General features: G+C 41.8%; 1 protein-coding gene across 1 annotated transcript in view; it reads left to right on the top strand.

Annotated features, from left to right (window-relative positions):
- The window catches only part of PTPRG (protein tyrosine phosphatase receptor type G), a 410,558-nt gene that overhangs the window by 281,223 nt on the left and 103,489 nt on the right, over positions 1–25,846 (top strand). The window contains exons 6-7 of the mRNA XM_065642503.1: positions 14,163–14,229; positions 25,367–25,524. Coding sequence (XP_065498575.1) covers positions 14,163–14,229; positions 25,367–25,524 — 225 coding nt within the window. The remainder of the gene's footprint in view (positions 1–14,162; positions 14,230–25,366; positions 25,525–25,846) is intronic.

The raw sequence follows: 25,846 nt of genomic DNA, 5'->3' as shown, positions 1-25,846 counted from the left end.
TTTGAGTTCATGGAGTGGAGATGAGGGTGTGTAAACCTGGGAACCCTTTTACAGTATAATTTTAGTAGCTTTCAGATATATCTTCTACATCCGAGATTCGCTGAAAAGCACACTAATCCAACTGAGGTAATGAGTGTGAAATGAATTAAATGGTCCCAGTTTGAGTAATACTAAAGCCCTCTTTGTTTTAAGTTCAGGTGTACTTGTATCAGAGTTCCCAGAACAAAACCAGCAAAAAAGCTGGGATGTACTTTTACACACATTAAGCTCTACTGGAGTTAGATAAGAGTCAAGAATGCCAATCACCATCTTATTCTGTGCCGAAAATTGAAATATGTGTTAAATAAAGATTGTTTAAATCTGTTCGCAGCACGTCTGAACAGTGACTTGACAGAGGCTTGCAAGATGGAGCAGGATTTTTTCCTATGAGCTTACGGTGTTTGCAACTGTTCCACAGCTCTGGGAGCACTGCGAAAGCCAAAGAAAAGCTGCCTGATAGTATCAGAAAAGTATTCAGCTGCTGATTATAAGCGTACCTTTTCCGCGCATCAAAAATGCATTGTAATGTAGTCATTATCAGAGCAAAGAGACTTTCTGAAAGAAGCTATTGGTTTTGCAACATCTGTACTGTATCAAATGAAGCCTAACCGGAGATTTGGCAAACTGTTCTTTATGAGTAAAGTAAAATGATGTACCACATTAGAAAGTAGCTTGGTTATTAGAAAGCTCAGTCTTGCTCCTGATAAAATGGATTTTTTCAGCGTAAAATTCATCTTCACTTGCTGCAAGAGTATTGCTGAAACAGATTAACTTCGGATCTCAATGTATTTTATAGTGTCTCATGTTATTTTAAGGCTGTAAATATATTAGCTGATCTGTAAGCTTCACTTAAGTTACTGCTTTCTGGGTTTTTGAGGAAATAGGATCATGTTATGAAGAAATCAGGATGATTGAATTAAATCACCCGTTTTGATATTTACTTCCCCTCAGGGTCATGTTACCGGATCAATATTTAAAAACAGTTATATGGGTAAGTGTTGATTAGAAGGCAAAGCTCCATAACCCTAATGGCTAAGCCAGTAAATTTTTTTGTGTATTTTATCTGTGGTTTGTATGGCATTGTGCACATGCCTGTGTATTAGAAGCGGTCAATATAACATTATTTTTTCATTCCTTCCTCCCCCTCGCCTACCTTGTCACCTGGCAAACTTTCGTTATCATATCTAGGTCCTGTAAAAACATCTAACATCATTTGAAATGCTCTTGTGTGAGACATGATTAGACTACATCAATCACTTTTCAAAATGTTTTTTTTTCATGTTCATTTTGCATTCTAAACTGCTAAAACCAAATACTTTTATATCCTGCTGCATGTTGTGGAAGACGTGAGCAGACAGACAGTCTTGGGTGAACCAGTCTTGTAAAGTACTCTCCCAAAGTGCATACCAGTCAAATTAAACTTCAGGTTAACATTTTGGAATGCTCTCCTCTTGCCAACTCATTACCAGCGATATGGCTAAGCAAACTGTTGCCTTCTGCTGTTCCAGATATCTACAGAGATTTATTATATTTCAACTAATAAGCTTACCTTCTCTAATAGCACACGGCCCACCCCGCCTTATGGCTAGACTTGTCTCTTCTCATAACTTGGGCAGAGAATTAAAGGCCGGGAGTAAAGCTGGCTTTTAAACCTGTCTAGGTAGAGCCGTTTGATGGTCCCTGTGTTGTGGATAGAAACATCCATCATTTTTGAGCCTGAACGCGCTCGTTATCTAGACCTGCTCCGCACTGCCCCTGGGGTCGATACCGTACCGCTCTGTGGACAGATGGTGGTGGGAGAGGGGGGTACCCTGGTGTGCTGCGGGGCCATATGGCCCCTCGGGTGTTAGAGAAACTTGGTCTGTGTGTGCAGGACAGCTGGCTGCTGCCACACCTGTCTAATGGAGTTGCTGAAAGGCTATATAAATTCATGCTGAGCTATGGAGATTATCTCTGTCAGCTGGTTTTTTTAGTGCTGCATTTATGTTGGAAGTGCCCAGCCTATGCCTGCCTTTTAGGAAATACTCTCTTTCTTACTTCATTACTGCTTGCATTGCATCTGAGGCATATAACTAGGGTCTTACCCCTAAAACAGATTTTTTTTATGCTTTCCTTATCATGCCATATGTTAAAATGCTTGCTGCCCTCCTTAAATCTGAGTGTAGGACAGAGCTGCAATCGCAGATGTGTCCTACCGGATTGCTGGGTTACAGGCCAGTCTGCAGAGAACATGGGACGCTCATGGCATCAAGCTTCAAGCACTGGTGCTTGCTGCCATTAGCTCTGAAAACCCTCTTGTCTTCACAGCAGCCACAGTGCAGTGCTCCTCGTATGTGTGGTACAGCTTGGCTGGAACTAAAACTGTGTTGGGTCTCGGGCATTTTGGGGACAATTGCCTGTGCAACCTGGCAGTGAACATGTCCCTCTGTGCCAGCCTTCTGAGGATCATCTTTACAGAGCGTTGGGTTTTTAGTTCTCTCCATACCAGCTCAGGCTTTTGGCAGGGAAATACCTAGCGCGGGTTGTGGTGCCAGTCGCAGGTGGTTGTATGAGGGTGGTGCCATCAAAGGATCATGCAGCCTGCCAGGTTTTGAGAAGAGGGATAAGAAACTTTTCTAGAAGCGGATACCAAAACTGGGATCATGACAAATCATATGCCAGGAGCCCGGATGGTCCAGCTGACTGACCACAGCGTTGATGATGGGTTCATAACCAGTGTACGTGAACTGTGGACACCCAGGAGTTAAAGTGCTGGGCCGTGAACAGAAGAGGTTAAAAAGAAGGAAGTAAACAGCTCAAATTAATAGGCAGGTTCTCTGACAAGCAGATTCAGAGAGTGTGTGAGAGGAGAGGAGATGGAAGACTCTTCCTGAGAGCATTCCTGTGTGCACCCACCTGCAGGAAGCGTCTTCACTGCTCTGGGTCAGACTAGACTTGTTCAAAGAGCACCTTTTGTTCTAACCACGTTTTAAGTTTTGTTTTAAATCACGTTCAGTTGCATTTTATTTCTTCTCTTGTACCTTTGCCTGGGATTTTGAGATTCTGGCAATTTTGAAGTTATATCCCGTGTAGGAGGAGGGCTTCCTGACCAGAGACAGAGCTTGAAAACCCCCTCCGTAGATGGGTCACACTCCACAGGAGCACCAGAAAGCTGTAAGAAGCCCGTGGAGCGGAGGCATGAAGGCTAGAGCATCCTGAGGAGTTCTGTGGCTTTAAGACTATCACCTACTCACAGTGATTGAATAGCATTCACTTTGCCACTGCAGAAATGTAGAACATCTTGAAACAAGCCTACATGTCATGTTAGTTTTTGTATTTCTTTGTATTTCAAGAGGAAGAGACTGCTGCCACAAACTGAATGTTTCCCGGGCTTTTAATGCACTTGTATTCTAAGTGCTTTTCTTCTGCACAATAATTCCCCCATTTCTTCTAAACACAAGCCATGATACTTGTTGAAATGTTTTTGTAAGGAACTGAGTGAGTTGTTGGGTCATTCTAACCAAGTGAAAAATAAACAGCTTGACATATGATCCTCAGTGTTTTGTGTAGTGTTACACCAGGTGAAATAAAGGGGGTTTGAGCTGTACTTTTGTTGCTGCAGGAACCTGAGTAGCTTAGAAGCAGCTGAGAAGAAAATTGCAGGCCATAACCTGCCACTCTTAATTCAGTGGCTGGAAGGAGATTGAGATGAGGACTGCCTCCTCTCACTTGCTTCTCGGAGCTCTAGTGGTGCCAGTGCCCTGCTGCTGGCACCCACCTTGGCTCAGGGATGTGGCTCTTGGTGCACTTGTGCTTCATGCCCACCAGCTATGGAGTCCTGGGCAGTCCTGCAGTTGGTGTCCTTGGCACCCCATTTGCTGGTGGCCAAGTTCCCCCTGGACGAGCCCGCTTCTGTAGCCAAGATTACTTCTTTTCCCTGTCTCCATGAAGGATGTTCGGGTGGGGGTGGAAGGGCACAGGGACTTCCTTGGTGATGCAGGAGGCAGGGGGTGGAGAGGAGGAGGTGGCAGAGTCGTGCAAGGGTGCGTAAGGGGATACGTGGGACCGTTTGGGAAGAGAGGATGCTGTAGGAGGAGACAGAAACAGCTCGCTGGGTGGGAGGAGAGAGTGAGGAGGATGTGGCAGGTGGGCGAAGGAAGAGGGAGGCAACTCAATGAGAGCGGAGGCAGAAGTGAGGAAACTCTGAGGATTAGCTGGTGCTTTCTGCCTTAGGTACCGTGACCGCTGAACTGTGTAAGTTCACAGCATTTTGCAAAGCTGCGCACATCTGCAAGAACTTAAAGGACACTGAAAATTTACAAAGGATAAGTAAAAATGGAAGAACTTAAATGAAAGAGAATTCCAAATACAAAAATGTATCGTAGTTGACAGACTTGTCCTCTTGTGCCAGAAAGCTGTTAATGAACACCACTGGTCTAATGTTGGGTTCTTGTACTGCAAAGATGCCTGGAAGCCTGAGAGCCCTCCCAGCCCATGGCTGCTACATTGGACATAAGGAATTCGCTGTAGCAAAAACTCCTGCAGCAGTTTCAGAAAATCAGTTCACACCAACCTCCTCAAGAATGAGGTAAAAGGAACAGCAAGCAAACTACATTGGAGTTTGATGTTTCAAAGCAGGAGATTAAGAAAAAAAAAAAAAAACAAACCAAAAAACAACAACAACAACACCCCAACCACCTACAACAATTTGTTTTCATTGAATTTCTAATTTAATTGTGAACTGAGGTGTGGTTGTCATTGGGAAGTGGCTGTGTAACTTAATTGACATTTCTGCATCCTTTGTGTTTGTGACTCACAGATGCCAACTTGAGTCATCTCGTACTCGCGGGCTGGAGGGAGCCGTTGCTGTTGTAGGGAATGCTGAGAGAGAAAAAAAAAAGAGGACTTTTCATGTAGAATGAAGGAAAGCTGGGCAGAAGCTGAGAGGTCTCCTTTTCTTCATTTTAAAGAGGTGATTGTTGTGATCGCTCTCACCAAAATCCTTTGTGTTGGCTGGAAGAGAGGGAAAAGGCCGGAAATATCTGCCGCGTCCCAGGCAAGCTCAGCTGGAACAATTAAATTACAAACCCCTGCAAAATGCTGGGGTTCCAGATGCCCGTCTGAGCTGTTCCCTTTTACCCTTTGCATTTTGCCCAGCATATTTTCTCATGTAGCCACCAGATTCCGTTGTTTTATTTTCAAAAAAAAAAAAGCTGAAGATATATTTTTCTCAGTTGGACACATTTGTACCAAATTTGATACAGGAGAAGAAGAAAATGAAAGCTGACTTCCATTCTTGATTTCATAGTTTTGAGTTTAGGCTTTCCAAATGCGTGAAGCCATATATCAAAGAGTGGGTGCTGTAGGATGATCTGGCTGTAGTGCTCATTATATTTTTTTCATTACACCATTTCATTTTCCTCTCTGCTTAGGTCAAAATGGTTATTTTTACCTAAACACTCCCATAAACTGGGCAGATTGTGGAAACTGTAAAAGAGACCCAACTCCTTTTTTTAAATTATTTTTTTATTATTTTTTTAACCTCAGATAGTGAGAACAGTTTATAACTGATGGGAGTTTTTATAAAATAGCCTCCATCCTGATAAAATGTTACCCCCTGGTGTGTCATTTTTCCAGCTGAACTACTGGTTGGATTGAGAGATCTTGCACACTGCTGCTTAAATAAGTAGACTACATGCTCTATGAAGATATCATATTATTTTCTCAAAGGAGAACAAGTAGGCTCAGTGCACCAAAATTGCTTTAAATAAACTTGCAGCTACTCTAGCCTTTTTTGCGCAGCTGCAGATGGTAGAGTCTATCAATCAAGCTTTTCCAGCTTTGAGAATCTGCCACTGAAGCTGTCTCTCCTCTGTGTTGCAATTACATTTTTGTCTTTTACAGAGCTTTATATCTTAAACATTCTATTGCTACTAATCAGATTGCGCTTTTGGGTTGCAGATATCTTTTGCTTTTCTTCAGATATATGCTTATTAATATCTTTCAATAATTTGTTAATTGAATGTGCTATTCACTTGCAGTAAATTAGCCGCATCATGCTTTCAAAGTGCAGTGCTTTGGGGAAATTAATGCCTACCTTATCAATGGAGTGAGCCATAGTTTGGGCAAACGAGTGGCTTACAAAAAGGAAAACACGTTGCTGGCTGTTTCTTCCCATCCTGGTGGTTGCAAGTCTTGTGGTAGTGAATGGAGGTAACGCTGCACGGGGAGGCTGCAAAGTCTCCCTCAGCCCCGGGAGCTGATCAGTCAGCTGCCAGCATGGGTACAACACACGATCAATGTTTCTATCTGCTAACAAAGAAACTCGGTGTGCACAAACACAACGTACTCTGAGCTATCAAGCAGTACTTAACTCCACCTCTGGGTTTCATGCTCTTGCTTTTCTTGAGACAGTCTCTTGTATTTGCACGTTGCTGTCCTATGTTCTGCAGCATCCTGTGCTGTCCCTTCGCTCTTTTTATAACACTGATATTTCAGCCAACCTTTGGTGTAAAGGTGACTATTTATGCTTCGTGTATTTTTAAGCATCCCTACTGGACATAATGAAAGTGGAAGTTGCTGATCTACCACCTGGTTTGTCCCATCCTTGTCCCGGGCTGTCTGTAACTCAGGTCCAGAGGCAGCAGGTACAAAATTAAGGCTGAGAAGAGCTGTGGTTGCAAGCAGCTGCATTGCAGTCGGCCACAAATGAGGGGCAGCCAGAACACCTGACCCCAAAGTCAGCTCAATGCTTTTAAAACCATTTTGGATTTTAAAAAAAGTTTCCTCTTTGGCACTGCTAGTTAATATCTCACTGTAGATACCCTCCAAAGCTGTGATGAAATATGAAGTTAATACATCACTAGCAAGCTTTCAGTCAGAATGATGTATTATTCAAAGTGGAATTAGCTAGAGGGATCAATGCACACCCATTACTCTATTTAAAATAATCATTGGAAGACTCATTAACTTTTTTTTTCCCCTCTTTTCAAACAACATAGTGAATGAGACACCAAGGAACATCCCCTCTGACAGCATGTGCACCTCTGTGACTTCAGTATATTTTCATTCATAGCAGGATTATTAAACACCTGAAGGCCAAACCCAGATTTAACTCAACAGAATTTCCCTTGAAATCGCTGAACCTGAAACCAGTTGCCGTAGGCAAAGGCGAGCTCAGCTCTAATGCACATTTTTAAAAAATCAAAGGTCATGACAGTATCCGTGTGAAATAGCGTGTGTGCCAGCATAAGGTTCAGTGTCACATCTTGCCTGGGTACCTGCTATCCTCTCTGATTTTACACATGAGCAGCAATTTGAAGTATTAAGGGGGTTGTTTCCATTTCTTGTTTTCCCTTACAAATATATTTTGCAGGATACTTACTTCGGGCAGTCCATTCATTACATGGCAAATGCTTTCTGTCTCCCAGCTCACCTCTGTCAGGCTGCAGGCTCTTGGCCAGATTTGTCCTTTTGCATCGACTCGTACGGGAGATGTGCAATTATAGCATATATGGGGGTGATGGAAGAAAATACCATCTGTGTAGGAGCAGGGATATATCATTCTTTGATCATTTAGTGCTTGTGAAGATGAAAAACATAGAGCACCAAATCTAGCTTTATGTTGGGAGCCCTGTAGGCATTTTCTTGCCTTCACAGGTAGCTCAGTGTGCTGTAGTGTCAACCAGTATCCCTTCTCACCCATCAGTTCTCCGGAAAAGGTCTGAATAAATATTTCCTACTGTATTTCAAAGCAAAGCGCATGTAAACTTTTCATATCTTTTAATCCAGATCTGTCTGAAATCTTTCACTTCCTTTTATTCAGAAATGTTTAAGAGACGAGGTACTTATCCACGACCAGCTTTTACAATGTCGACTTCACAAGGGAGAGAAGAGAGAGGTGAGACAATAGACTTTGTGTGGAGCAAAAGGGTGCAGACCACAAAGCCAGGATGTGCATCCTTTCTCAGTGCTGCAGACCAATGCGGGGTTAAAGCACCACCGTCCAGAAGGGTTAGGAGCAGCACCTACCCAAGCTGTAAGCTAGCTCTGAAATAATTTGGCCCCAAACCCATGAATTTGGGGAGTTTCACAAGCGATATGCCAAGTACTTTGCTTTTGCTGAGAAAAATATGTTTCTTTTGACTGTGATTATCTTGAATTCTTTTAACATCACAGCAACAGCATTTCAAACACATCGTGTTTGCATTAATGGGATTCTTCTCGTTTCTGTCCTAAAACAGTGAAAATCAGGTCCTTTCTCGTAGAGACTGAGGGCTGGCATCTGTCCAGCACTATGGAGCTGATAAGAGAATAAATTGTTTAACCGTGTTGATTGTCCTGAAACCCTACAGCACAATTTAATCTCTGCAACTTAGTTAATTTAGATTAGCTTTCTTTTCTTCTTAGTTGTTTGTACAGAGCATTTGGAGACTTGAGTATTTGACTGGTGAGCTGTAGATCTTAACCGCAAGCTGAATGGGAGCTGAAGGCGTGCGGTTGGGGGAATATTACCCCCGACTTTCACCATTGTAATTGAAAGCAGAATTTGACACATTGGCATCTCTCCGTGTCAGCCATTGTCACTGGCTTCAGCTGCCACGGTTAAGTACGTAGTCATTCATCCTTGGCAGACACCATCCGTTACAGCCCAGGAGGATGGTCTCTGGATGTTAATGCCACAGCACTCCGGGAGCAGCTGCCCATATCGCATTCAAGGCATGCAGATTGTCTTGGCCATTTTACTTAGCAGATGGGTAAGGCTTGATGGATTGAAGATTTAGTTTCCAAGTCAAGGGCCAAATGTTGCAGTGGGAGAGAAAAGTAAATTATATCACTATTCGGAGGGGAAAGGCTCAGGTACTGTATCACAAAATTGTTGCCATTCATTTTCCTCTGACTTGCACAAAATGCATGTCATTTCGCCTTTCAATATAGCCGACTATGGCTTTCTCCTTCGTTTTGAGATGCTTTGCAATACTGTCTGTGAGCCCATTTAATGAGCTTGAAAGCAGTTGCTGCAAATTTATGACAGTTTAATAAGTCTAAATGCCAGGGGTTTTTTAAGGTGGAAAGAAGAGAGAAATTTTTATTTTGCATCACTCTTAATAGGTGGGTTTTCTCTCCCCACCCCCCGCCCTTTTTTTTCCCCCTACACCCTTTTCTTCAATACAAAAGATCTATTTAAACATGCATTTAAAAGGCAAGTGTATTCCTTACTCCTGAGCTATTCAAGCTATTAACGTTCACCTACTTTTCCTAAAGTGACTGGTACAAGGGATCATTGGGGAGCTTTGTGGTGCTTTCCTCAGCCCTTTCACGTTGGCTGGTGGGAGGATAACCTGGTTTCAGAGGGGCTGCCCAAGGCAATGGGCAATGGGGGACTCTGGCCTTTTGGGCAGGGGTCTCGGAGGTAAGATCCGCTGTTGCTGCCTTTCTAACTGCCTCAATGCTTATTTGGACGTTCCCCTGTTTTTCTAGTTTTGTTATTTTTCCTAACAAGGCCACTGTAAACTCAAAATTATTGCCTGAGACTTTTTTTTTCTGCTTTATAGAACTGTTTCCAACAGAAAGACAGGTTGTAGTTTACTTACATGACTTTAGCATATGGTTTAAACTATATAGCATGCGGTATAAATTTTAACACTTTACGGCTCTGCCGATTTCTTTTTTTTTTTTTTTTTTAAATCAGAGACTTCTGGAGGTTCTGGTTTGTCCTATAAAATAATCAGATGAGCAGAGAGCTTCAATTACTTAATGTACAATGAATGATAGAGAATGAAAACTGGTGGTTGGTTGTTGTTTTTTTTTTTTAACTCGCGCACGCTGAGCTTAAAACTGCTGTAACACAAGGGCTTTCTATGGAGTAGTGCCTTGCCCAGTAAAGTCTATTTTTACGTGCTGTGGCTTCGTGCCCATATGAGCATGATCAGCTTGGCTGTGGTGCTGTGTGTTCTCTCTGCTCTGCTCCTTCGCTGGAACTTTCCTCTTTAGAGTATTAATAACATTCTTGTGAGAAGGTGCCCAGCTCCCTGGCCAGTCAACTCGAAGGGCAAGGCTGTAGGAGCAGCACTTTCAAGCAAGGGGACAGCAAGTTATGCTGTTGAAAGGTGTTAACGCTGTTGTCAATAGAGTTCACGACTGATCAGCCTTGCTGTTCACTGAGGAATGAATCATTTCTCAGTCCCCACATTAGATGCGGGAGCTGTAAGTAAATGCAACCTGTCTAGGGTAACGATTTCCACCATGACTTCCCTCGAAGAACGTCTCTGCTTTATGACTGCAGAATGGGGTCACTTGTACATTACCTTTTCCTACATTGCAAACGCTTGTTTATTCATTGCAGTAATGTCAAGCTGTTTGTTCTACTCGGAATGGCATGTGCACCAGGTATTAAAGTCACCCAAAGGGTATGATAAACAAAGAGATTTTGCTTCCTCATGTCATATTCATCCCATATTTACCCTATGTAAGAGCTGTGTTAGCATAAGAAACTGCTTAATGATATCTCCATGTTTATTTTTCCCTTGCGCTTAGCATGATAGTTACCTATTTATTTCTGCTGAAGAGGATTACAGGCATTTTTCAGTTATAAATGATGCACGCAAGCATTACTTATCCTGTTTACTGCAGACCTATAAAGTGTTAGTCAGTCTTGAGCAAAAGCATCTTGTTCAGGAAACAACATTTGTAGTAGTGGTGCTGTGGGTATTTTAGGGCAATTTCAGGATGGTTTTCCATCTGTCCCATTAATACTTGCTGTGCAGCACGCTCGTGACCAGCAGCATAGCAGGGTTGTGTTTGTGCGTGAAATTCCTGTGCTGGAGAATTTTGTGTGTGTGTGTGATGTTTCTTCTGCGTTAGCCTCTTGAACGAGGAGGGGGAAGCTCATTGCTCTTCTCTCACAAGAAAAGAGAAGCTTTGCGCAGCTTTGGCAGGCGTGTGTTGGGTGAAGTCTAAATGCTGAGACCCAGTATGGTCTTTAACTCTGCAGCCAAGGCATCGTAAGAAATGTGGTGTGTAAAGTCAATCTAAAGAATCCCTTGCTGTTTTCCTCCGGGATATATTCATAAAATAGCAAAAAACACACTGCTGTAATACAGATTATATAACAGAGAAAGATAAAAACAGTTTGTAGGAGGATGTAAGCTCAAGCTTCATGACATGGAATCACAAAGGAGGTCAGAAGGACACTTCCTATTCTAGAGATTCTTGTCCTTTTATTCCTTCTGCTTTTTTTGCCCTTCTTTTCTTTCAGGTATCAGCTGTTGTCAGAGACAGGGCTCTTGTATGGGTGAATCTCTGATCTCAACCTGCATGGTAGCTCCAGGCCAGTTAAACCAGAGACGTACAGCAACGGGGATAGAACTTGACATTTTGGGTTTCAGAACCTTCCTTTTTTCTATGAACACAGGCAGAAAAAGGACACAGAGAAGTGCAAAAAACCAGAGAGGAAATTCAAGTTTGGGGTTTTTTTATAAGAACTTGAAGAAAAAAAAGATGTGAGAAAAGTTTTGCTCTGAAGCCTGAACCGTTCCACAAAATGAGGAAACTTTTGAGCACTTTTCTTATGGTCTTGCCAAGATCCTGAAACAGTTGTAATGAGGTGTGGGAGAAGTGTCTGAGTATAAGGAAAGGGAAAAAGCATCTGGAAGGAAAATAAGACTATATCCCATTCAGGTCTGAACTGACATCTCCACAAGTGGTACTTGTTTGTCTCTGGGTTTTAAAGAAACATGAGATCCCACTCCCCATACCTTGAGAGAAAACATGACTCCAGATGCCTTGAGCATTTGTTTGCCAGCCCCCAAAGAAACAACGTGACTGTTGATTTCATGCTGCTGAAGAACACAGCATGTTTGCAGAATATGCTATCAAAAAGATTGCGTAGCTGGATCTACATAGACATACCACCACCTCAGCAGATTAAAGGGGAGCTGCCAAGGCTGACGTTAAGAATTGATCTACTTTGACAGAAAATCCCAAAAGGAAGTGTTTTAACCTTTAGGATTCTTTCCATCTATTTGATTCTTCAAACTGATTGCAGCTGTCACCAGAAATAAAAACAAAGCAAACAAAATAAAACTCTTTACAATTTGTGGTTAAGCAGCAATAAATAAAACACTGTTCACATCCAGTGCAAGTTTTCCTTACAGTTTTGTACTAAATTGCTGGTAGCTTTTTTAATGATTTGGTTTTTTTGGTTTTTTTGTTTGGTTTTTTTTTTTTTGTGGTACCCATAGCTTGGAGAAACCTGAATAAATGGAAAAGATGCAGGAATGTGTCTTGCAACAGCTCTGCATTTTCAGTGTTTACTGTTGATTTGCCAGAAGCCAGGCAGAACCTACAAAGTGGGTCATTGGGTTCAGCGTACTGTGATTATTATTTATACAGAATCCAAAGTGTACAGAGCACCGCTTTGGGCATATAGAAGTTCATGCTTCAAAGAGCTTGCAGCCTTCGGGGCTAATAATATTATCGCCAGTAACATCTAAGCTGTATATATTTCAAAGCTACCGTTGCTACTTTCATAATTTTCTTGCATATCTTGCCCTACCCAATCGTTGAAAGTTCTGGAGTACTGTGAAGAGAAAAGGATCTTCAATTTCCATGTAAAACACCAAATGAAAACAAACCATTTTGTCTCTAGACAAGAGCACGAAAATGTGTCCGGAACACAGCAGAGTAGTTCAAAGGCCGAATAAACAGAAAAAAAGAAAGGTGGTTTGTTTTTTGCTTTCTTCAGTACAATTGGCTGAGAAGATAATGAGGTTTCTGAGATTGCTAATTAGTCATGGGGAGGAAGGATGAGAAGAGACGTGCTTGCGAAACTTCGGTCAGTGGATTCCAGTTTTCCTCTCAGCCCATTAGAATTTGTGATTTTTTTTTTATTATTTTTAAATTTTTTTTTTACGATAATGCATTTTTTGGATGTGCTGCAGTCAATGATCTCCTCTTCCTAAGAGTGCGCTCCAAGCTGGTTCTACGCTTCACATGGCAGCGTGTTCCCTGTTGGGCACAAGGTCAACTCTCAGGGATTTCATCTTTTGTCTCCACTCCTTTCTTCTTATGTTAATACATGGCCATGAAGTGATTAAACTCTGGTTTTCTTCATGACATTGAGATCATGGGCAAGCCGCGAAGTACAGGAGCTCATTGGCATTCGATATGTTTGCCCATTGGGAGCCATCCATCCAAAAAAGATCAACGCTGCTTAGGCTTCTGATACTGACTGGTGGCAAACAAAAATAAAGATGTACCACATGAATGAGGTACATGGCAGTATTTCTTTCCCAAAAGTAAATTGGCAAGTATCTTAAATAATGGAATGTGTTCAGAGAAATCAAGAGTTTATTCCTTCAATACCTCTGAAGAGGCAAAAAGGTTAAAAAAAAGTGGCATTATTGGTTGTAAATTCCTTGGCTGTGTTACGAGTACGTGACTGAAGTAGTGGGTTTAATTTGGAAGTTGTGGAGCTCAGCAAGGTTGATCCTTCCTGCTGCCTTTCCCTTGTCGCTGGTGCCGGGTCTCACCGTTGCGGACACAGGTGGTTGGTGGCTGACGGAAGAAATGCTGCGGGAGTAACGGGTTATGGTCTGGCAGTGCGGGCAGTTGCATTGTCAAAAATCAGAGATTCCTTCTGGATCCTCTCACAAAGAAGTTTTTTCCCTCTCCCTTGTCCAAACAACACTAAATTAAATAAATGTAAAAATATGAATAGCAAAGAGATGCCAAGGCCCAGTTCCATTATGGCTAAAAGGGGTCCAGCTTTACTGATTTCAGATTTATTCCCATATCAGTAAGGGATGGATTGGACTGAGATAACTTCTGTTTATCACACACTTTCCCCATATGAAAGCAGAAGTGGATGGAGAAAAATCAGCTCTCTGCTTTTAGGCTCTGCTGGGGTGATAATATGGCTGATCTTTTAATGAATTCTGAAGACACTTTATTTTGATTTAACCTTCCTTTCTTCATTTTATTATGCCATGTATCTTTGGCATTTGGGAAGAGCCATTGTAAATGTGAGAACTAAGCAGCTTGTTAGATAACATCTTTTTTTTTTTCACTTTAGAAGATTAAACTGGGACTGTTCTGCCTGATGCCAGAATAGATGTAACCAATCCTGTATCCTTTGCATGTAGGTCAGTCAGAGGGACAATCCAGCACTGGATCCCATTATCCATGGGTTGAAGGGCGTTGTACATCACGGTAAGTAGCTGCTTAAACTTTCTTCTTGCCAGGAAGGGGAGAAGGGCAGGAATATTGTCCTTAAGGGACCAGGTCACCCCTGGAAGGACGCGCGAGCCTGCACATTGCTCATTCATTAATGTTTAAGGGCATCACAGCCATTATTTGATTGGTAAAGATCAGAGCCATTTGTTACCTGAAAATGGGTTGGGGTTAACAGTAAACAATTGGTTTCTATTCAGTCAGTGCTCTAGAATGTGTAAGTTATCAATCAAAACCTGCTACAATGTATCATTCATATTAGTACTTCGAAAGCAGCATTGATGCTTCACTCCTGCTATTTATCTTCTGTTTGCTCTAAAAATACTACTTTCCAAAGTTTCTATTTGTTTATAAATTATTTGTCTTTCGAATTTAGGGAGCTGATAATGAAACAGAAAATTAACTACCTGTGAAAATTAATTAAACTTAGCAGCAGATGAACATCTTTCTAATGCTGACATAAATATGATCATTCGGCTGTTCTGATGCATATAAACCTATTATCCTTGAACTTACAGCAGGTACTGAAATAAATATTAATATATTTTATACTTTTATAACCAGTTTTTACTTAGGAATTTTCCTGAAACCTTATCACGGGTAATGCATCATTAGCAATGACATCAAGATGCTCCAGTTCCCAAAGTACTCTTGTCAGGTTTTAATATAATGATTTGTAAAGTTTTAATAATCTCATTGTAATTCAAAAGGCATCTGCTGGAGTGGTGCTAGGTACTATAATAAATCTCCGTCCCATCTATCGTGCTGTGATAAAACATCTTTGCACCTTTTCCGAGGATTGTCTTTAGACATTAGCTAGTGCTGTAGAGCTTAACAAACATTTTTTTTCTCTTGACTGCAAACCTAAAACTAGTTGACAGTGTTAGATTAAAACAAATAGGATTTTGGATTAATTGCTCTACCTTCAGAGTCATTTAACATTGCAACTAGGAACACCAATAAATCCAATGAAAGTGAAAAATAGGGGTTAAATGATAACATACCATAAAATCCTTCATTTAGAGAATTTTCTATAGGTTTTGCTGCTTATAAATTGCAGTGTTCTGCTGTGAAATAAAAACAACACACTGAGCTGAAAAACTGTGTTGTTTTCCACAAATAGATGTTATTATCTAGCTCCCACTGGGTAACAAAACAGGCTAGCAAAAATAAAGTGAGGATGAGTTGGGCTGCAAGGATTTTTCAGTGGCTGAGTAATTTGACAGTGAAGTCAAGCTGCCATTTAACTGGACCAGGATCTCCTTTTAGCTTTCTTTTCTACCTGCCTTCTATTTCAAGACTCTTTACCCCCTGCAAGTGTGACGGTGTTTTAGCCATCTCATCGGGTTTCTTCTGCTCCCTCTCTTGCTCCTCGCTGCTGCAACCGAAATAGCCACTGGTGGATAATCATAGTGGTGTCTCCTAAGAGTATTATTCCATTCCCAAAAATAATTGTTTGGGTAGGATGTGACACGGTCCCGAGGTTGTGATTCCCTGACCACATAGTGATTAGTCCATCTTGGTGCTGCCTACCCGCAGCAAAAATCTGGGTGGATAAAAGGCGTTTATTTTTGTTTTGCTCACAATGCACAGAAGGCAGCTAGTGTTTCAAGTAAAGGAAATCGCTTGATATATTTCAATAGCTTGTTTCCTTTTCAAAACATTAAGGAAGAAAAAGAGGAAAATCTTGCTTCCTGTTTCAAAGGCTCTGATTAAAGGTCTTTTCTAAGGCTCTTTTGGTGGCTAGAGTAAGGGAATTTCCTCCTACAAAACAGTTGTTCAAAGAAATTGTTCTCTTTAAGTTAAATATTGATGGAACGCTTCAGTGAAGAATTCTCATACTGTATCTCTCTTTTAATGTTATTATATAGCATAATAGTAAAGATGTGAGCTTTTATTCCAGACACCCTCGTTTCTTTCCTTGATGTAATTTACTTACATCTTGCGCGAGCACATTTTTTTTTTAAATTATCTGAAAAGATTCTTCCTGCCTTCCATTCGACTGGGACCCTAAGGCAGCACAGACTCTTTGGCTGAAATACAGTGGAAAACTCTTGTGGTTTTTGGATAGGGTGGTTGGATCAAGCAGGGATCCAACAAAAGGAACTGGAGAAAGGCAAAATCGAAACCTTAAGTTTCTTTGCATTTTATAGCATTTCCGTGCCCATGCTATTTTTAGGTGGTCATCAAAATACAGAGGCACTTGCCTATCATGTAGACATCGAGAATGTACGTGGATGTTGAGATAACCACCTTGCTGTTAAATTAGACCATGTTCATATATCGTCTGCAGACTGGAGAGATCACCAGCCCTTCAGCTTTGCTCCTCCCATGTGCTTCATCTCAACGCGCCTATTTAAGTAAGATTTCCTTGGTTTTCCGTATCCTTCTCCCTCCAAATGGCAGAGCATCCTTCCCAATTTGTGCTGGACTGTCACTTCTTCCTCGCAATCATTCAGTTTTCAAAGAGGAAATTACACACCCACTCAAACACTCGCCTCATTTCTTCATTTGCCTCGTGGTGGGTCTGGAAGGTCTGGTCCTGTGTGGGGACTCCACTCTGCACCACACCGTACAGAGCACCCATGCTGGCCTGTCCCCATGATGGTGACAGATCCAGCGACTCTCAGTTAGGTGTAGGGATGGTTCCTGTGAGCCTGTGAGTGGTGAGCTGGTGGGTTTTTTTAATTCTTTTTTTTTTGGTTGCATAGCTTTTTTGGTTTTTTTCTGTGAAGTTCTTATATTCTTACAGTGCCCTCTCAGGACTAAGTGAACAATTTAAGTGTCAGAAGGACTTTCTGTGGAAGTGAAAGCCATTTTTGCTTGAGATTTCGTCAGGGATTTGAATTACTTACTAATTTGATGGAACATAAATAATTGTGCCCTTCACAGTGTTACCAGCTTAGTAACAATGATGGAGAAACGCATGCATAAAAATCAACACAGGCTTAGTCGCTACTCAGAGTTCATTTTGTTTCTTCGTCTCCAGGCATAATTTTCTAGAATCTTAATGCCACATTAAGCTTAATTTTACATGAGCAACCATATAAAGTTTCTTAGCTGGAAGGAAGACGAGTGATATACCAAACAGCCTAACAATGTCTGGATCAATGATAACGCTTTTGTGTTTGCCCCACATCTTCCTGCCGAACGGTACGTTCCCATCACGTCGATGGTCCCCAACTCCTGCATCCGCCCTCGCAGAGCATTGTAAAGGCACACGAACACCGAGGCGGCTCTTTTCAGAGCTGTCAGATGCCTGATGCTGATTTTAAAATTGCTTTCAGTTTTGTGCTCTGCCAAGGATTTCTCACACCTCCCGCCAGCGAGGTGCTTGCTGTTCTCATCCCGCTTTCCCTGCCGCGAAGCACACGGCGAGTGTGTGTCTGCCCAGGGACTGACAGCTGGGAGCGTGCAGCCCTCGCTCTGCAGAGGGGCTGGAGTACGGGCAGGCGTGATATGAATTTTCTGATGCTGACTTGCTGGTGTCTTTCTTCTCTGACTGCTGGGGATCTTTTTTAGCTCCTCTTCAAATGCTCTTCTCATCACGCAAGCTGCTGGGAAAGGTCTCCAGCAATGCTGGTGGGATGATGCACATCCTTAGTTGAAGTTGGATCATTAGGTAAAGTAATAAAGTCACTAGTGCCTGGCTGCACTTGCGCCACATGTGGCCCAGTCATGGTGCTGCAAATCAGACTTTTCTGCCTCTGTTTTGCGGCCGATGAGCTCAGCTGGGTACCCTGCCCTGAGGCCCTACTCTGCTCCTTGTCCTTCCTCGTGATGCTGAGGAGCGCGGTGCAGGATGGAGCTGCTCTTGTGCAAGGGCTCTCCTCAGAGAATGGTTGTGTCCTTGTGGGAATAGGGGGATGTGAAAGACCAAGTTGTGTCTTATTTGCATTAAAATGCCTCCTAAAGCTTTTGTCTGCCACATGCTTCAGCAAGATCTCAGAGGAGCACCAAGCAGGATGGAGATATTGCACAGAAACTTTGCTTTTCCCCACCTCTGCTGTCTTTGACTTGCCCTTTTTAGTACCATGTTGTATATAAGCCTCTCAGAGATGCCTTTTCCTTGTTCTTACCAGCTCCCTGCAAGGCATTAAAATGAGTCTCCTTCCCTGGTGTCCGCTCTTAGGGCAGCTCCCTGTGCTGGAGGCTGCGCAGCGTTTGCTCTCTCCCAGCCTGGGCATGGGTGTTCTGCACTGTCCTCCTTTACCGTTTTTTTACCTTTACCTCCATTTACCAGCAGGCAAATGGTTGTTGGGGGAGCAGCAGCCCACGCTCCCCCAGGCCCCCGGGAAATCTTTCACGGTGATGGAAACCGTGTTTTGTCACGCTGTCCTGTTCTCCGTGTCTGTCACCAAGAATCTGTGTGGATCAGCAGAAAATTATTAGCAGAGCACAAATAAATTACCACAGCAGAAAAGCCTCTATTAATGTCACAAAAATGGGGCTCTTATTCCCTTCCTTGTCAAAAGTGAGCACTGAAAATCAAAGTGCAACCAGATCAAAAGCTTAGGTACAAAGTGAATCGATGGCATCTGTTGCTTGTTTGCAAACGTGGGGTAGGGTGAGGGGAAGAGAGAGACCTTTGTTTATTTAAAAGGGAGTTTGGTAAAAAGCTCTTTCTTTTTTCTTCTGCCTTTGTATTATTAAAATGCCATAACTTAAGCTCAGCACGGAGCTGAGAGTGATCTTGGGTCTCCATTGAGATGGGCAGGGGATGTTCAGGCAAGTTGGTGGTGACCACCAAAGGTTCAGGGGCTGCTGGGGGGACCGTACCAAAATACAGTGGGAACAGAATTGTTTTAATAACAGAAAAGGATAGATAATAAATTTGTTGCACATCTCTCCAGTTGTCGTAGGCAAAAAGGCAGGGAATAACCTGTTCAAATAAATCAGCACTAAAAAGGAAGCAATCCAGACAGTGTTAGTCACCCTGTGGATCTATCACACCAGAAGGCATAATAACAAGAAAACACCATTAGCGGCATGACAGGTTTTTTCTTTTGTTTTTAACTTCAACCATAACACCACCTGACAAGCTGTTTGCTTTCTCCACCAAATATCCAGGGGTTGTAGAGAAGAAAGGCGGGGGAGCGGGGTGAGGATGAGATGTGATACCGTGGGACCACGTCTTTTAAAGTAAAACTTTGAAGAAAGCAGCAGCCCGATTTGGAACAAGAAGGCCATCAAAGGGAGAGCAGCACGATGTGTTAAACTGAGAATGAAATGTGGAGGAGCATTTCTTTTTCCTTGGGGATGATGTGGATATATTCTTTTGTTTTCTGATCTGTTCTTGTGTTCACAGTCAGAGCGGCCGTGTGAAAGGGGCCAGGACACGATGGCTGTGCACCAAAGGGGAGGAGGAGGGAAGTGGGAAATGAAGATGAGAGCAGAGGTGATAAGTTCACACCTTTATATAGGGCAGCTCTGTGCATAGCTGCAGGGGTCTGTATCATTTAAAAGAATAAATGATGGAAATGTTGGAAATCTCTGGTCCTTCACCTGTCTGCTCTGCGGAAAACAGTGCTGGTCATGGCTGAGTAAAGACCAGCGAGCTGAATACATTGCACAGAAAAACTAATTCAAACTAACAAAAAGAAAATTGCAGCGGTTAAAAGTTAAGAATTAAGGCTGATGGTGAATATGAACAAAGCACCTTCAGGGAGAAGGAGCTGGGTGCTTTGCTGGTGGGTTTCGAGGATGTTTCTGAGAAGGAAGGGGTGGTGAAGTCTGAGAACGTGTGGTTTTGCTTGGGCTCTGCTGGAGCAGATGTGAACAGCCCATACTCCTCTGGCTGCTTTTGCCTCACTACCTCTGCCAAGGTCCGGTTGACTGCAAGGATCCTCTCCCCCTTTTCTAAACTCCTTGTCACAGTTTCTTTTTCCTCCTACCGGTGGTGCCCATTCTGTATTTTCTTAGTTTATATGTCCCTCCAGCCTTGTCTCCTCATGTACCTCTGCCTCCAGTTGGGTTTTGCAAAACCTGGAGAAGTCTCATCCCAGTCCAGAATGTCAAGAGCTGCTCTGCCAAGCTCTGTATCCGCAGAGCTTAAGCATTAAATTCAAAATTATTTTTTACTTCTTTAAAGAGTTAAGACTTCTCAGCTAAACCTTTTCCTTCTAAGCTGTTTTAAGAGAGAGAGTGAGAAAAATTAAAACTGAGACCAACAACTGGCATGGAAATGTTCAACTTCAATTTTTTTGCATAGAAGACTTGCCTTTATTTCTTTTCTCCTGGTTTTTTGTACCACTCACTGGTTGTCTCAGATTAAATTAGTCTGCAGGACTGTGTTATTATCTTATTCCCTTCCTCCCTGACATGCTGTGATTTCTGTGCCCTTACAGTTCCTTACATTGTTCAGCAGAGTCTCTGGTTTTTAAAAAACTAAATACAAGTGAGAAAAATAATTGCATAATAAATGACAAGAATTACCCTGAGTACAGAGGACTGTCAGAAGCTGCTTGTCATGCTGGATTTACACAGCAAGTACTCATCTGATGATCTTTTCAGTTAAAGTAACATACAATATTTGTAATCTCATCTTTAAAATCACCACCCTGAGTCCGGTCCCTGGCTCTGGTGTGCAGTCGGCTTTATCTGGGAAGTTCTGGCTCAGTGGGTGTGCAGCATGGTGTCCTTTTGGTTATTTTTGTGTGTTTGCTTTTTAAATGTTTGAATGCAGAAGCTTTAGACTGACTTGGCTCATTGTGAAAATGAAATTGGCAGTAACATTGTTTAACAAATTTGGGAGACTTTCAAAGCTCTTCATATTGGTATTGCAGATTTCAGTTATTCAAAGTATAGCTGGGTAACGTTTCCACCTATCAGGCATTGCACATACGTTAATTTTGGAAATAAGCTCATTTTAAGATATTGTTTTTAATGCAGCCAAGTTCCTGTTTTCTTACAGAAAAGCATGATGAAAGCCCCAAAGCATTCCATGAGATATAAATGGACTTGGCATATAGTTATTTTCTTGTGATCTCCAATCCAAGTTCCTGTTAGATTTAAAAAGGGTTTTGATCATAGATAGTTATGTGCTGTTTACCTGCATATCTCAAGAAGCCTCTTACTCTACAGTGGTCTGGTTAAAATTCAGGTCTATCTTTATCCAGCATTTTGCAGAATGTATTTTTAGCAAGTCAGTCTTTGAACTCAAAATGTTCAACTGATGGCTGTTGCAATATATTTGTTTGCATCAGCTTGTGAAAACCGCAGTAGCTGATGGAGATCTACTACTGTTATCTGTTTTGAGATCTGTTTTTGCTTGGAAAGCTACCGTGCACAATTCAGTACTAGTTCACGTCTCGTGGTGGTGCATTGACAAATAAAGAGTGTAAATAGGTCAGCTTTTTAAAGCATGCCTGCAATTGCTCTGCCTTTTGGTTGAGTTGTACAAAAAATTGCCCTTGGTCCCATGCAAAATAGCAGGGAGATTTATCCGCCCAAACAAAGAATATCCTGGCTGCTACTTTTCACATTGCTGTTACGGGAGGTAGACATGAATGTTGTATCAGGTCAAATATATTACCAGCTGGCTCTATTAATTCTTTTTTTGTGAATTTAAGAGTTAAGATACAATATTGCCCTTTTATGCCGTGGAACACTCAGTAGATTAAATGTCACATTCATTGTCTTAATTGTCAACAATGAATCGGTGGTACTTGCGAATTCTTTCATTGGAAATATTGGAGTGAACAGGTGTTTTCGCTGGTGTGTGATATTGCTTTTGTCTGCCAGTTACTGTTGTGGTACCTGTCAGCAAATACTGTCTTGTAGATCATGCAGTTCCTAGCCTTGTCCACTTCCTCCCTCCTATAAACTCCTCACCCTGCTCGGTCTGTTCCCAACTCATGCCCGTCCCAAGCACTGAAAATGGGAAAGAGGAGCTGGTCAGAAAAGAGAGTGAAAAAAGCTTTGATATTATTTCCAACCTTGTTCTTTCCCATTTAGTAGGAATTATGTATATACATGTATGTATATGTATATAAAATATTTCTACCATATTCAGTCAATGCAGTTGCTTAGCTTGCAAATGATTCTCCTTACATTTTTATCAGCAACAATAACCGATTTAAGGTTGAAATTTTAAAAGTGACATGACTTCAAAATCCCATTTGCAGAAAGGTCTCAAGCACTTAGGAACGTAACTTCATGGCATTTACTGTTTCTGTGTACTCTTGAAAGATCTGGGAAATAGACTCCTGAATTTGTGAGTCCCTTTTTCTTTAAGCTTCACATGAATATCTGTTTGTGACTCTGGTTTCTAAAACTCCGCACCATGCATCTCAATGGAAGTCATACAAATGAATGATCTGTTTTCAAAAGTGTTAGGTTACTAAAGCCTAATCAATTGATTATCATCTGGTTTAGTTGTAATTTTAATCCAATTATATGTATTTTTTTATTTTAATCTTTGGAATTCATTAATGAAAGTCTACAGCATTGCTCGTAGCCATGAAAAATTAGTTCGAGTACACCCTGCCCTACTTAAACTGTGTATTAGCAACGCTACTTTTTCCTCAAGAAATATTTTCTTTCGCAGCTGACTATGACTTTCAAAATGCTTAGCAAAAAACCCTTCCTAATTGATAACCAAAATTTAATCATAGTCGGATATTTCCAGTTTGCATTCAAATAAAGTATTTCTCTGTCTAAATAAGCTTCCCTTGGTTGATTATTCATATTGTAGTTCAAAATGTTTAAAAGTGAAAGACAGAGTTGGATGAAATGTAGACTACTTAATACAGTGTGTATTTAATATAAAAGTCATGCATTATTCATTTTTGCAATTTGAATAACTTTGAATTTAGCATCCCTGTTCTTCATCTTTTCCTTTGATGAACAATTAATTATTAAAATATAATATTGTCAGCATATGGCACAAAATCCTTGAAAGTGTAAAATGAGCTTCATTCTCCTGCCATCCTGTGATAAAGAGATACTCCTCGGTTTCACACAGAATGTTTGTCCGGCATCTTAAGTGATTCCATCATTCTAAATAAAAGATTATGAAAGTTAAAAATAGTTAGATTGTTAATTTTAACTGAAACATTTTTTCTTAAATACAAGAGGAAAGCCCTTTTCAAAATGTGCCTCTACCTCCCATCTATTTCATGTATAGTCATTGGCTGTTGACACAAGGAGAATGTTTGCATGTTCAAATACTCTTTCACATTCATAGCGGTCCACCGTGTGCTCAGCTTCCATAGAGAGAGAGACAGTTTCTTAAACAGAAAACCCATGTCATTTCACAGTGAAGATGTATGTCTGCTGAATTCGGAAAGCACATCCTGTGACTGAGTTTGCAGTTTTTCTAACCAATTTTTCCTGCATAAAAATAAGCCAATCAAATTAAATATGACCTTTTTCTATGATTATGACTTGATTAGAATATCTTTGAACTTTGGCCAATCATATATATTTTACTATTTATTATCTAAGCACACTTTTTTTTTCCCAGAGGCATGATATGAAGAGGAAAAGATGTATTTTACTGTTTGTTTCCTTTTGAGGTATGCAAAAGTGGCTGATGCCTGCTTGGATTAGAAGGAAAAAATTGTTAATGAAGAGATTGCAGTATTATTTTGCAATGTATACTTTGACTTCAGTAGAATTACTCATAGTTTGGAAGATTAAAAGCTATGAAAACATAGCACACCTGTTGATACGGCACAGAAAGGTGTCTGAAGTGCATCATGTATTTGCACCTTGCAGCAACAGTGGAGGAGAAAAAAAAAAAAATCCCCGCGATTATCAGACTGCTGCTCAGAGGTATAGGCAACTCTTGATTCAATCAAGACTTCTAGAAAACCGTGGGGTGCTGTGGAAGTGAATTCTGCAGACGCCATCCTTTATCTTGTCCTTCTGACTTTGGAAGACGTGTCAATCACCAGCCTACCTGCCTCTCCGCTTTGCTGCGGGGAGCGCGGGTTTGCTTGGCAGCTCTGATGAGACAGAGAGAGAAGAGTTCCTGCTACCCAAATGTGGACTCTTGTTCAAGGCACGAAGAATATAGGAAGTGAGGACCAGAGATGTACGGGAGAGCCTCGCGTGTCAGCGTGCCCTGAGGCACTGAACACCTTTGCACAGACTGAGCGGCAGCTTCAGCCTCTAGTCAACATAAATTGCAGGGGATAAATGCTCAGAGATGGCAGGGAAATTGTCTTGCCTGCAGCTGTTCCCTCCTTTCATTTATTTACTTTTCTTCGCAGTGTTAAATATTACCAGCTTGTCACTGCTACTTGAAGTTAATGCTTTCAGTGCTTAGGTTTGCATTTCAGGCTGTCCAAGGAGCTTCTCAGGAAAGACTGTGTCCCCAGACTGGTGGAACCTGGGAAGGAGTTTTTTGGCTTAGGGAGAAGAGGCAGCGGTTTTACCTCTGGAACATGGTTCTGGTGCTGTGCTGGATGTACCCAGCAGCACCCCGGCCGTGCCTGCACGGCCGGGTGCGAGTGGTCCCGAACGAGCACTGCCCGGGTGCTGCTTCGAGCACCACGTTGAACTGGAGCTCAGCTTTGGAGGTGTCCTGCTGCCCTCCAGCCCTGCTCCTCAGCTCACCCCCAGCGCCTCCCGGAGAAGTTTGGCTGGGCGGTGTGGCTCTGCCTCCTCCATCTCAGCAACCCATGGGGGATTGACCCAGCTCCCGCATCTCTTTCCCTCATTGTGGGGATGCACTACCCGAGGCTCTTTGGTCGGGCAGCAGCAAGCGGGACCACCGAGGACCAGCTCTGTTCTCGCTGGGTCTTGGCGAACCCTCACTGCCATCAGGCAGAAGATCCATTTACTGAGTGCTGAAACCATGGATTACGGTGTTATTTCTATGCTAACACAAACCGTTGGGATAACAAGGGCATTTCACACCTGCACGCCTTCTAAATAGGAGTGTGCGTGTTCGCGATAGGGTTGACTAGCGTTTTGGCTGCTCTTTTAATAATAGACGCATCAGCTCTTATAGAGCCTTCCTGATAGGGTGTTTTCATCTTTCATTATATATATATGATAAAATATGTTGTTGCCATTACACCTTGTTAGACTGCTTATCAATGTGATGTCTGTTTTAAAGACACGTTAAAAAAAAAAGTGTAATTCTGCTTGTCAATCTTCCTCACAGAGAAGGAGACCTTTCTGGATCCCTTTGTGCTGAGGGACCTTCTGCCGACATCGCTGGGGAGTTACTACCGCTACGCAGGTTCTCTGACTACTCCTCCGTGTAGCGAGATCGTGGAGTGGATCGTTTTTCGGAAGCCCGTTCCCATTTCTTACCATCAGGTGTGTTTATTTTGTTAGTGAAGTCCATCTCTTGATTTGCCCTGTCTAAGAAGGTGTTTTCGAAACCTGCCTTTTTAATTTTGAGAACAAAAATGTTTCTGTTGACAAAAAAGGAAGTGGCAGTGATTTTTTTGTTTTTGTCTTAAGTAATATTGTTTCTGAACATGAGCCATCAGTCTTATGAAGACAGTACAACATGAAACCCAGTTTCCTTTAAATGATTTATTTGGTATTGGTTTTGTTAAGATTAAATTAAGCTATAGTGTAAATATTTACATGGAGTTCCTTTTTATTCTTTTTAATTGAAACTTTCTTTTCAAAG

This window comes from Caloenas nicobarica, chromosome 11, assembly GCF_036013445.1.
Source record: "Caloenas nicobarica isolate bCalNic1 chromosome 11, bCalNic1.hap1, whole genome shotgun sequence".
NCBI classification, from domain to species: Eukaryota; Metazoa; Chordata; class Aves; order Columbiformes; family Columbidae; genus Caloenas; species Caloenas nicobarica.
This window is presented reverse-complemented; position numbering and strand designations above follow the sequence as displayed.